The sequence below is a fragment of the Protopterus annectens genome, chromosome 1.part0, assembly GCF_019279795.1.
Source record: "Protopterus annectens isolate FY-2018-M chromosome 1.part0, PAN1.0, whole genome shotgun sequence".
NCBI classification, from domain to species: Eukaryota; Metazoa; Chordata; order Ceratodontiformes; family Protopteridae; genus Protopterus; species Protopterus annectens.
In genome coordinates, this window is record NC_056725.1 from 778,452,771 (window position 1) to 778,464,877 (window position 12,107).

The following is a 12,107-nucleotide window of genomic DNA, read 5'->3' on the forward strand; positions in this document are numbered from 1 at the left end:
TGGGTACAATAGGGTGTTCCTGTTATGAATCTGGCTATATGATGGTAGGTAGTAGAGAGGTAGTTGAGCTCACGTTTATTGAGGAAGGAGAATATCGGGGAGGCATATAGTAGGGTGGAAAGGAGATGAGTACGGGCAATGGTTAATTTTGCATGAGGAGTAAGATAATTCCTGATTTTGTACATGGAACCTAATTTTTTGTTAACTGACTTAATGGTTTGGGCAATGTGCATGTCAAATTTGAGCTTTTGGTCAATAGTGACACCTAATAGTTTGGTGTGGGAGACAGGCTGTATGATGGTGCCATTAAAGGATTCAACAAAAAAGGTCTTAGGATTCGCAGGTTGGGGTTCTTGTGCAAATGGAGTGGTAGGCGAGGGGAAGAATAGAAGTAACTTGGTTTTAGTTGGGTTTAATATGAGTTTCAGGTCAGAGAACCATTTTTCTGCTTTGGCAAAACATTGTTGGGTGGCTGCTTGGAGTTTCTGGAGAGAAAGGTCAGAGCAGATCAGGGTAGAGTCATCCGCATATTGAATGCAGGTGGCTCTGGGGATAACAGAGTAAAGATCATTTATAAAAACAGAGAAAAGAAGGGGACCAAGTATGGAGCCCTGTGGGACCCCAATGTTGTTGGACAGCAGTTGAGATAGACTATTTTGCCATTGGACTGCTTGTTGCCGGTCAGAGAGGTAGTCCTTAAACCAGCTTAGTGCTAATTGGTCAAGATGAAGGGTTTGCAGGGTGTGGAGCAATAATTGATGGTTAACCATGTTGAAAGCTTTCGATAGGTCAAGAAAGAGAGCAGAGGATATAAGTTTTTTGTTACGGTTGCTATTTACTGAGTCAACAAAGGAGACAATTTTAGGGACAATTATTGCCTGTATTTGTCATTTGAGACGGGTCTTCTTTCATAGAAGTTTCCTGAAGAGATATTTTTGAACTATTCATTCTGATGCTGACAGAAGTGAATTGTTAAAAGGAATGAACAAGCAGTCCATTAAGTCAAAATCTGCATAGTTTATATTAGTTACAGTTTGGCAGTGGATTTAAAATACTATTTTCTTTAGCAAAGTTATTCTTTCCTGACAAATTATTAATACAAATGCAGTGCATCTGTAGAAAAGTTGCTCCCCTGTCAAACAACTTTGAATGAAATCTTAAGAACACAAACCTTTGTTTATAGTTTTAAGATTGTTTCTAGCAGCTAATGAGTAGTATGTGCACAATAAAAGTAAAAGTACGTACATCTGTAAACATGTAAAACTGAACATTTTACATTTGTTAATTAACAAAATATTTTTCACACTTTTTGTATATACATAATCTTTAGTTCATTTACCTCAAGATCTGACTTGAACAAATGCCAGCAGGTACAGCATTTCTCACAATGTGAAGGCCTTGAAAGAGAAAAATGTACAGTACCAGTTTAATGCTTGTCTAATGATAGTTACAGACATTACAGAAAAAAAGTTAAAATACCATTGCAAGTATTGTATGATTAAAATAAAAAGGCAAATCAATTCAAATTTATTTTGACAGTAAGACTCTCGTGGCTATGGCAGATGTTCCCGTGTCAGACACAGATTTACATACAGATTACCACATTACCTCATGTAGATCTAGACATTTTAATGAAGATTTTGAATAGTGGACTAAGCGTGTCCATAACACATGAAAGTAATGCAGTTTTGATCACAGGCATGGCAATACCAGACTATTAGAAAAGGGTGGTAATTGGATGGGAGTATTTAAGGCATACCTCTCAGCTGTCCAGATTTTCACAGAATGTCTAGTTTTTTACGCATATGTTTGGTCTGTTTCTCACAAAATTGTGGTTTCCTGGAAAATCAATTGCAAATCATTGAGAAATGAAGTTCGAAATGAATGGCAGACATCTGAATTTCAGACTTCATATCCTTCAGAAAATGTATGCAATTGTAATGCTTGTTATTCTATTAACTTTCTAAGTTTGTAAGAGCAAAATTTAAAGTGTCATTGTTGGCCTTTGTCCCCCATGATTTGTGTCTTTGTCCAGATTTCTTGCTCTAAGAGGTTGAGAGGTATGATTTAAGATTAAATTGATAGCCATATGTTGAATCATATAACATATCAGAGTCGAAAAGATTAGTCTGAGACTGACATATCACTAGGTTTTTAGTTTGCTGGGTCTTTACTTCACAGCATACTATCATTAAATGAAGATGACTGCTATGCAAGAGGGTTACCACACCATACTCCAGCACAGGTCATATCTCCTCTTTCAATGTTACCAGTTCAAAGCATGTTAGTCTGATAACAGTTTAGATGATATTTAAATAATTAAGTAATTTGCATCGTTGCCTGCAACAAGGTTAAGGATTGGAGATGGATCAGCTCAAGATATTACAAGTTTGATAAATACTTGAACTGTATGAGGTGCAAGATACAGGATATAAACAAGAACCATATTTTATTAAATTATCATGTATGGCATAGGCAATTGTACATTTATATAAATGAAAACAAACCATATGGACATAATTTTAGTTGTAAACATTATACATCACAAATCATGTTGACATAATTGTAGTTGCAAATATTATACAACACTTAAAATATGTCCAGTCATTGTCAACATTGCATAGATCATTCAAATCCTGCCTCCATTTAAACCTTGTTCTTCCTCTGCATGTATTATTCCCACAATTCCCATTTTTTCCTATGTAATTTGCTCCTACCCTTTTCCAAAGATTCCAATTCCAGTTGTTTTATCTCTGTTACTACACTCACTACTTCTAGTAAAGTTGGTTTAGACTTTGATTTCCATTTTCTGTAACAGCTTTTTTGGTAGCCACCATAACTCAGCAAGACCTTACTATGCCTAGGGAATTCTGATTCTGCATCGTAGCTCAAAAAATAATTTCCTCAGTTAAACCAATTTACTCACCCAGTATCTCTGATAGAGTAGTCTACAGGGAATCTATAAAGTCTGCCAACTCATTACACTCACAGAAAACATCCAAGTTAATGCTGTTTTCTCCATCACACCTTTAACATTTACTTTCTAACTGTGAAAAGAATCTCTGGAGTCTACTTGGGGTATAAAAATGCTTATGTAGACAATTTCAAACCAAGATACTAAATCTTCTAGCCTTTGTTGCATATTTGGGAGACATACATATATCCCTCATTGTTTCTTTGTGAATTGCTTATCCAGTCTCTCTTCCCAAGCCTTTCTAACCTCCTCTGATTGATTCTTATAGTTTCCATGCAATATTTTGGATGCTGTACTAATTATTCTTTAATAGCAGCTTCTGTTCTAGGTTCTACTGAAAACTCTACCAGTGCTGGTCTTTCACTTAGGATCCCCTTATTTCTTTCTCTTTGCCTATACTCTATCAGTCCTTGATAGGGAAGGCAATCTCTATCCTGCATCTAAATAAATTCTTGGCCTCTTCCCATTCTATTACCTTTCTATTACCTTTTTCTCAAATTATTTTCTCCCAATACCTTGGTTCTTTTACAAGTTTTTTCCAATAAATTCAATCTCCTCTTCCTATTGTCTGTATTCCTAATTGCAGTCAACCCTATCAGCAGAATCTCATTTCTCCATTCCCACTTTGGCTTAGTTCTTAGAATACGTTCTGCTACTTTATAAATATAATATTCTGCATGGTTATTGTTATTCTCCTTAAGGATCTGCATCCACAATCCCAGTCTGTTCTTGTATCCTGAGCTTCCCCTTGCTTCATCACCATCCCTTTTCACTTTGCATTATATGATTCTGCTTGTGCTATGTACAGGAGCTGCCCCTCCACAAAGTCACATGGCTCTATATCTATCAATTTTGGCATCACCTTTGCCATTCTTTTAGACATTATAGACATAAACACTTTATAAACATGATGTAGGGTTGAAATGAGCCTGTATGAACCTGGATCTGATTGGTCTTTACCCTCTTTAGGTATTACAGCCATCATCACTTTCTTCCAGGATGTACTTGTCTTCCTCTTAAAAATACTGTTAAACAAAACCTTCCAGATCTTTATCAGTTTTTCCCTCCTAGCTTTCAGACTTCCACAGGAATACCATCTATTCCTGGGGACTTTCCTCTTGATTGGTTGTGCATCACCATTTTTATCTCATCTTCTCCTAACCTTGGCATATTTAATTTTTCCATAAACATTTCCATTTGTATCTTCTCTTGATCTCCATATTTCTTTGCTTCATACAGAGTTTCATAAAATTTCCAAAATATTTCTAGTACCTCTACAGGATCTCTTGTTATCTTCCTTGTTATAGGTTCCCTAAGCTTGGTGACAGTCCTCTTCTACTTTCTGTTGCCTGAGTCATTGCGCTAAAAGTTTTTGTGCTTTTGGCATTTGTTATCAACAAACAGTTGCTTGACAGCAATCTTTCTAAATTCATGTATATTATTGTGGTACTCTTTTAGTTTTTGTTTAGCATTCTGCAATTGCTCCTGTTCTTGTTTTGTGACAATTCCCTTATTCTGCAATACTTTAATATTTGCCAGTCCTTCTAAATAATTCTTGTTGCTTCTTAACCATATCGCTCTTTCTTTCATCTCCACCCTATTTTTAAACTTCATTTTAATGTTATCCTACTCCCCAGGTATACTTTTGGAAGAAATTTCTGTCTTCTCTAACAACTCCCAAATAATTTCCTCTACCCATTCCTTAAATTCCTTTATTTTCAACAGATAGGTGGTAAAGTGCCAGTGTCTCATTTTTATTTCATTACACTTTGCTTCCATTTTAGTTATTATTGGCACGTGATCTGAAATAGTTATTGGATATGTATCAAAACTTTCAATTAAATGCACATGTTCCTGTGAAATGTAAGTTCTGCCTAGCCTAGCCCAGTTTTTGTATCTTGGGGAATAATATATAAATTCACACTGAGCTCCTACTACTGAAGTCATATCTTCCATGCCAAAGGTTTTCAGAAATTTCTTCAAAAATCTACCATCCTTCATTATATTTTCCCTTCTGGGTTCCCACAGATACAACTTCCCTGCTGAAACTGATTATTTCTCCCAGAATGTTCTTATGCTCCATTATAGCAGTTTTAGGTTGAATATAAATACATGCCAGTGTAATCCTCCTCCCTTGCCATTAGCCCCTTAATACTACAAATCTTTGATTATCATCTTTTCATCCTCTTCTATCAGTGTTGGCACTCCTCTTGTAATTAATATAAGTACTCCTCTTTTCCTTTGCCCCAGGTATTCCTCTGAATAACCACCCTGAAAACCTTTCTTTATCAAATTCACATGTTCATTTCTTTCCAAATGTGTCTCTTGTAGCATATCTATTTGAACTATACATTGTTTGATATAATTCACTACTGTTTCTTTTTTTGTATATATATATATATATATATATATATATATATATATATATATATATATGTATAACAAATGGTGAGACCTGCTGGAAGTTATGCACAGAGAATAACAGAAGCAGGGAGGGAAATGTGGGATTGTGCTCTTTGACCAGCAGAAGGTCTTTGATATGGTGAGGTGGGAATTCCTATGCAATACACTGCAGGAAAGGCAGGTATGGGAAAGGCTCATATGTTGGATATAGACGCAGAAACTGTACAACTCATAAATGGAGGAGTATCTGAGGAAATAAAGATAGAGAGGGGGACCAGATAGGAGTGTTTGGTGTTCACAAGCATGTTCATGTTTCTGATTTTGGAGCTGGCAGTGTAAGTCAAATTTAGCAATAACTGAGGAAAAGGAGGGATAAAATCTGGTTGTGTTATATGCAGATGACTGCATGTTAATGTCAGAGGATGTGGCTACAGCAATGGGAATTATAAGAGAGCCATACAAAGGGTTTAATGAAGTGTTGGGGCTGAAGTACAACCACAAAAAGGCAATGGTAGTAAGATTTGGTAAAAGGAGGGGGGGGAGGTGGAAAAGATGAGATAAAAGTGTAAAATTTCCCATGTAAATAGGGATCTACGTTGGAAACATGGTGAGTGAGGTAACAGGGAAAAAATTGAAGAAGCTGGGAAAAAGGTAAAGGATCCTCTCCGGTAATGAGGTTGGAGGGGACTTAATGCCCTAAGGATGATGACAGTATGAGTAATCTGTTACCTATTCCCTGACACATAGATAGACCCTAGAGATAAAGTGATATAACAAATGCAAGAAGACATGGACTGAGTCAGTAAAGGCAAGGCAAAAATGAGAATGAATAGAAAAAAGAAGGGCTGGTACTCCTTGCATATCCCTACATGTGCACTGGCATGTAACATCACTCACTGGATAGAAACCCAAAATAAGGAGGTTAAGCAAAACAGGTTAGGGCAGAGGGATTCATGAAAAAGCTTACTAAAGGACATGAATTAAATAGCATTAAGCTGGGTGAAGGGAATGTCAGGTTGTGAAAAACTGCTGTTTGACAACCCTTTTGATGGGTTAAGACAGATGTCAAATGAGCTGACAAACTGCAGTGCTGCAGAATTAAAAAGCCAGCATATGGAAGTTGTAGCACTGCCAATTCACATATAAATTACATACACGTTTTCTTTTCTATACCATACTGTTTCATTGTATAAAATGCAGTACAACATGTCACAGCTTTATTAGGACTTTCCTGTGTCACAGCCCCAAATAAGTACAGTTTGGACATAGTGCTTATTACCAAAATATAGTGCCAACAAATGTCAGCCATCTCATAAAGTGAGAAGTAGAGCACCACAACTCTAGACCACATAGACAAGAACTAAAATGTCAAATGCTACTTTCTAGAAATATGTTAAAATACTGTGCTCTATTTGTCCCTTCCCATGAAGTATAACACAAAATGTCATGGCCCTAATTTGAACTGCAATACAGTCTGTATATTTCAAAATAGCACTTATTTAGCACTTTGTTTTTAAAAAAACATTTTCTGATAAAATGCATAGCAATATTTCACAAATCAATGACAAATCTTGCTTTCTGGTAATAGTTTAAAACAGTTACACAGACACAGATGTTCTTGAGCACACACACACACACACACACACACACACACACACACACACACACACACACACACACACACACACACACACACACACATACACAATCATACATACATGCACAGATGCGCACACACAGTACATATATACAAACACAAAAGACAGACAGTAGGTCTGCACTCATTTACACATATTCATTATTGTACTGGAATTTCTAAGAGATCATTTTTGAAGTATTCCAGTATAAACAACAAGAAACTGTTTTTTTATGAAAAAAAAACATCAAACACCCAAAAACATTTTTTAAAATAAAAAAAAAAAAACTGTCACGAAAAACTAACAAAAAGAAACACACACACACACACACACACACACACACACACACACACACACACACACACACACACACACACACACATACACGCACACCCTCACTCACTCATTAATAGTGCAGCAGTGCCTAAGGTCCACCCATTCTCTTAACCCTGGCACTGTTAAAGCACAGTATCTGCCATACAGTACATTACCTGACACCTAGATAACTGTTCCTTATTACAGTACAAGGTTTAGAGAGATGAACTGTAATAAATAAGATGTTATTTGGTGTTTACAGAAAACACTCTGAGATTGAAAAAATGTCTTGTTTATAAATAACTTTGATACAGCAGACCCAGTAAGCACCAGCGAACCCTGCAGTTGATGAGGGTCCCCAACCACAGCAAGTTAGCTTATTTTGATATGTGTTACCTATCTGTTAAACTAACAAAAGCTTGTAGAGCTAAATTGAATACCTAATAAGTTAGATAGATAATAATGACTGGGGTTAAATGAAGAAATCTAGCACTCAGCGCCACTACTTGTCCTTTAAAATTCAAAGATACCGTGTCTCTAGCTGAGGTGACATATTTAACTCTGTGAATTTGTTTTTAGAAGTGGCAGCCTTCATGATTACATTATATGTTTTATTACGGATATGGCCTTCTTGACTTAGTTAAGTCCTGCTAGTGGACATTCTTTCAACTAAAACTAATTGGTACACATTCATTTGTTAATATGTTTGCCCTATTTGTAAGAGGTATAAAGAAACAGACTGGGAAAAGCAACACCTTCTATCCTGCCTACCTCACTCCTGCCACATACATTTTATGAACTAAATGGGTGCGTCCTCTCATGAGCAGAGTACAATAGATTTTCTTTTTATAACCTCCCTCATAGACAGCAGGAGAACAATGATCTGATTCTTGAACAAAACTGTATGTCTAGAGGTGACTTTGGAAACTTCAATACTCACATTTATGGAGTCATTTTCCTGATCCCCTGATTTCCTAATTGCCTTTCAGTTTTCCGGACAGAATGGAAAAAATGGGTGTGTGGTAGTGGTGTCTGTTATTTATGATTGGGTCCCCAGTTCACTTAATGTTATAGGTCATCCCTTGACACCATTAGTTTTACTTGGGGCCTCACTGACTGCTAAGCTTGCTGAGGCCACCTGACTCTGTTAATCTTACTAAGGCAATATGACTTCTTCTTCCTTTTTTTTTCCTTCTTCAGTGGTAAAGCCATCCAACTTTTTTTTTTGCTTCAGTTGATCCGCTGAACAATTGTATCCAGACTGCCCTGACACTGCTAATCTGGTTGGGGCTACCAATTTCAGTTTATTCAGTTTAGGGTCTGACTTTGTTAATACAGTTAGACTCCACAGTTCTCTTAATTCCGTTTAAATCTACTACACATTTATCCTGCTAGGGGAAACACTGATTTTTTTTTTAATTCTGACCCCCAATTCTGTCTTTTCTCAGTCAGTGGGGCCTGACTTCTCCACTCTTTCTACACCTTTGCAGATTCAATTAATTCTGCTGTGTCCCCATGATTGTTAATTCTTTGGGGTTCCCAATACTGTAAAGTTGACCCTGCTATCCATTGACATATTAGAGCTCATTCATGTGAATCAATGAACTCAAAAAGTTCTTCTTTATCATGTAGTCTCTTTTTGCAGTCACTTATGTAACTATTATATGCACCCCTAAATGTTTTAACATGCAGTTCCTAGCTTTAATTCTTTCTCTGCCCACTAACTAACCCTGCCCTTTTCTTTTATCTGTTCTGTGTTCTTCCCCAATCCCTATCTCTTCCTCCTTTCCTTGTCTACCTCACATCCTTAATATTATCTATAACCCTTATAATTTCTCAACATAACAGTTCGCAAGCTTTAATTATATTGTTACTTCATTTATAGAATTCTGTAATTGTTGTCACTCAACATACTCGTATAAAGTATTTTCACGGAACCTATTTTTAAACTCGACTGTGAAATATTTACTAATTATGTATTCATATAATTTTGTGGAGCTTGCCTACCCAGCCCTTCATTGAAAATTGGCACTGCCCAATCGTAATTTCCCAATTAACAAACACACCAACAAACAAACAAACAAACAATATTTCTATTCCCGTACTGTAATTAAAAGTTATCAGTATGTTCAGTATGTATGGTGTGTGTGGTAATTTTGCTTGCTTACATTTATTGGCAGTATATAGGGAGAAGAATATTATGTAATGGCTGATTATGCCAACCTTAGCGTGTACATGAACAACTCTATGAATGGTTATTCGCTGTGATGGCTTGGTTATTCACAATGAGAAGACAGTGTGTAACAGATAATGGCAAAGGTTATATTTTAAGAAGAACATGGGGTTGCTCAGGTGGACCTTATTATGAGGTATGGGTATGAATAATGGAGTGACATTATATCTGCAGTTGGAATGGTGTGGCAGAAACATTTGTAACACAAATGCAACCAAAAGTCTGTGTGTGCATGTTATTTCACAACAAACTGTAGCTATTAATAATTCACTTAAAGTAAAGAAAAGTATATACTAAGAAAGAGCAAGAAGAGAGATAAATAAAGTAGTTGGAAAAGGGAAGATAGTGATGATGGGGCTGGTAGATAACTAGGAAAGATTAGAAGTGGATGGGGTGATGGATACAGTATATTATGTACCACATTCCATTCTGGGGGCACCTAATACTGAAACCTGTGGGGCCTCCATAATGTTAACACTAGCTCCCCTGAACCCAGGAAGGCTAGAACAATCTACCTCATACAAATACCTGGCTGCAAATGCTTGCAGAGTGTCAAACAGGGTGCCACTGATGGAAAAAAGTGTAGATCATAGCTGGTTAAATGGTTTATAAGCAGCTAGGTTATTAAAAAGAGATATAACTCGTCATATTTCTTGTAAATGCATTTATTATTCTGGCATATGTGGAATTATATACGGGGATATTTTTCATATGAAATAAAAAACAAGTTACAAGTTAATAAGTTTTCTTTAGAGGGTCTGCAGTTTTTGCAGTTTGAGAATTTATTTTCCACAGTTCAGTTTTTTTTTGGGTTATTGCTGTTATGCTTCTGTACCTCTACTGCAGAGGGTGCGATGTCCCAAGAACTTTTTGAATGCAACACAGTTACCGGTATGATGGTTCCTTTTAATGGAGAAAGTCTTAGTAGTTCTTCCTTGGCTTTGACAATTTTAATCAACTTAATGTCACAGCTCACTGAAAAACTGGAGAGTGTGTTAATGGCCCAAACAGCTTAAAGAGATGAAGTAAGTGAGTGAAGTGACAGAAATGCTCCTGTTGTTGACAGACCATGTTTCAACAAGGAAGCAACATGTACTGGTGTTTTAAATCCACAACTTACCTTACAAATGGTTCAGGAAGGTAGCATTGAGTTTCCAAAGAGTAACAACACTTTAAACCATGTAAATGTTATGGATTCTTGGTTTATTGCACAAGGAGCTTGACCTAAAGGTCAAACCAACAACAGCAACTCTTCTTTCTCCACATGGATAAATCAACCACTACACATTTGTCAGAATTTAAACATTTTGCTGCCACTGGCAAAGATTTATTGAGAAGGAAAATGAACAGATTTGAGAAGCTGCTATCCAAGTTCAGAAGGTTACAACTGGATAATGTGTTTTTTAAGGACAGTGATGTAGTGAAGAGAGTTCCTATGGGCTCAGCTGTGGAAATTCCTGAATGGGTTACAGGAGAACTATCTTTGCACATTGAGTTTCTCAGTTTTTTTGACTGAATCAGGTTGGAATATATAGAGATAGTATACAAGAACAATGAATGGGAATTGAACAAACTGGAAAATGAAATTAGGGTTTTATATTAGGACATCACCAAAGATTTACTTTTCAGTAAGGTGGAGGATCAATATGTGAACATTTTGGAGACAATTGACAGGTAATGCACTTTGATCAAGTTAAGGAAAGAAAAAAGTGAGCTTAAGATTGAGTACAGTATGAAACCAACCAAGCTTACCCCTACCCTACCAGAGTTAGTTAGAGGTATGGATGACCAGCTGTTAATTAAGAGGAAGGATTAAAGAAGGTACTTGACAATGAAGGAGGAGAACAAAGTGAGGCTTTTTTTAGATGAGCCAAGGACCCTTCATTGTTCATCCAGGATTATGAACAAAAACAACATAAAGAGACCCTTGGGAGGAACAGTCTTCAGGGGGTAGAGCCCCAATCTGCGAGGAGGTAGAGAAGTTTCTGGAGGGAACAACGGAGACAATAATTAATGTCAACTCCATGAATCAAGGTACCGTACACAGTTTCAATGACTTCAACATTTTAAAAATAGCCATTTGAGTATCACCCCTTTATTTGATGGAATATTTTGTAAGGCATTTATGTTTGTACCATCTAGGAGATGCAATGTGGTTGATGGGATTCTGGATTTAAAACTATATGTATGCAAATTAAACCTGGCATTGTTTTTCAGCAACAGTGTTTCTGACCAAGGAATTGAGAACAGGTTGCACAGATCTATATTTGTTCCCTCATGAATCTTATTTTGGCCTCCTTTGAAGCTGCCTGTGAAAGAGAGTTGCAGGCGTTAATCAAGAGGGTTGGTTTTTACAATATGGCCAAGGAGGAAACAAAGTTAGAGACTTGACTACTGACCGGTTCATTAGAATCATAAAACCGGACAAGGGTGGGGGAGAAGTGGTGAAGGACTGCCACTTATATTCTCAAAAAATGCTACTCTGCTTGCATGACAGAGAATATTTTCCAGTGCCAGCAAAAATGAGATTAGTGTGGCATCTTTG

The 12,107-nt window shown here is 36.7% G+C and overlaps 1 protein-coding gene across 1 annotated transcript in view; it reads right to left on the minus strand.

Annotated features, from left to right (window-relative positions):
• The window catches only part of LOC122794492 (ribonuclease Oy-like), a 348,959-nt gene that overhangs the window by 181,505 nt on the left and 155,347 nt on the right, over window positions 1–12,107 (minus strand). Inside the window, exon 5 of the mRNA XM_044062940.1 lies at window positions 1,340–1,397. Within this exon, the coding sequence (XP_043918875.1) occupies window positions 1,340–1,397 (58 nt within the window). The remainder of the gene's footprint in view (window positions 1–1,339; window positions 1,398–12,107) is intronic.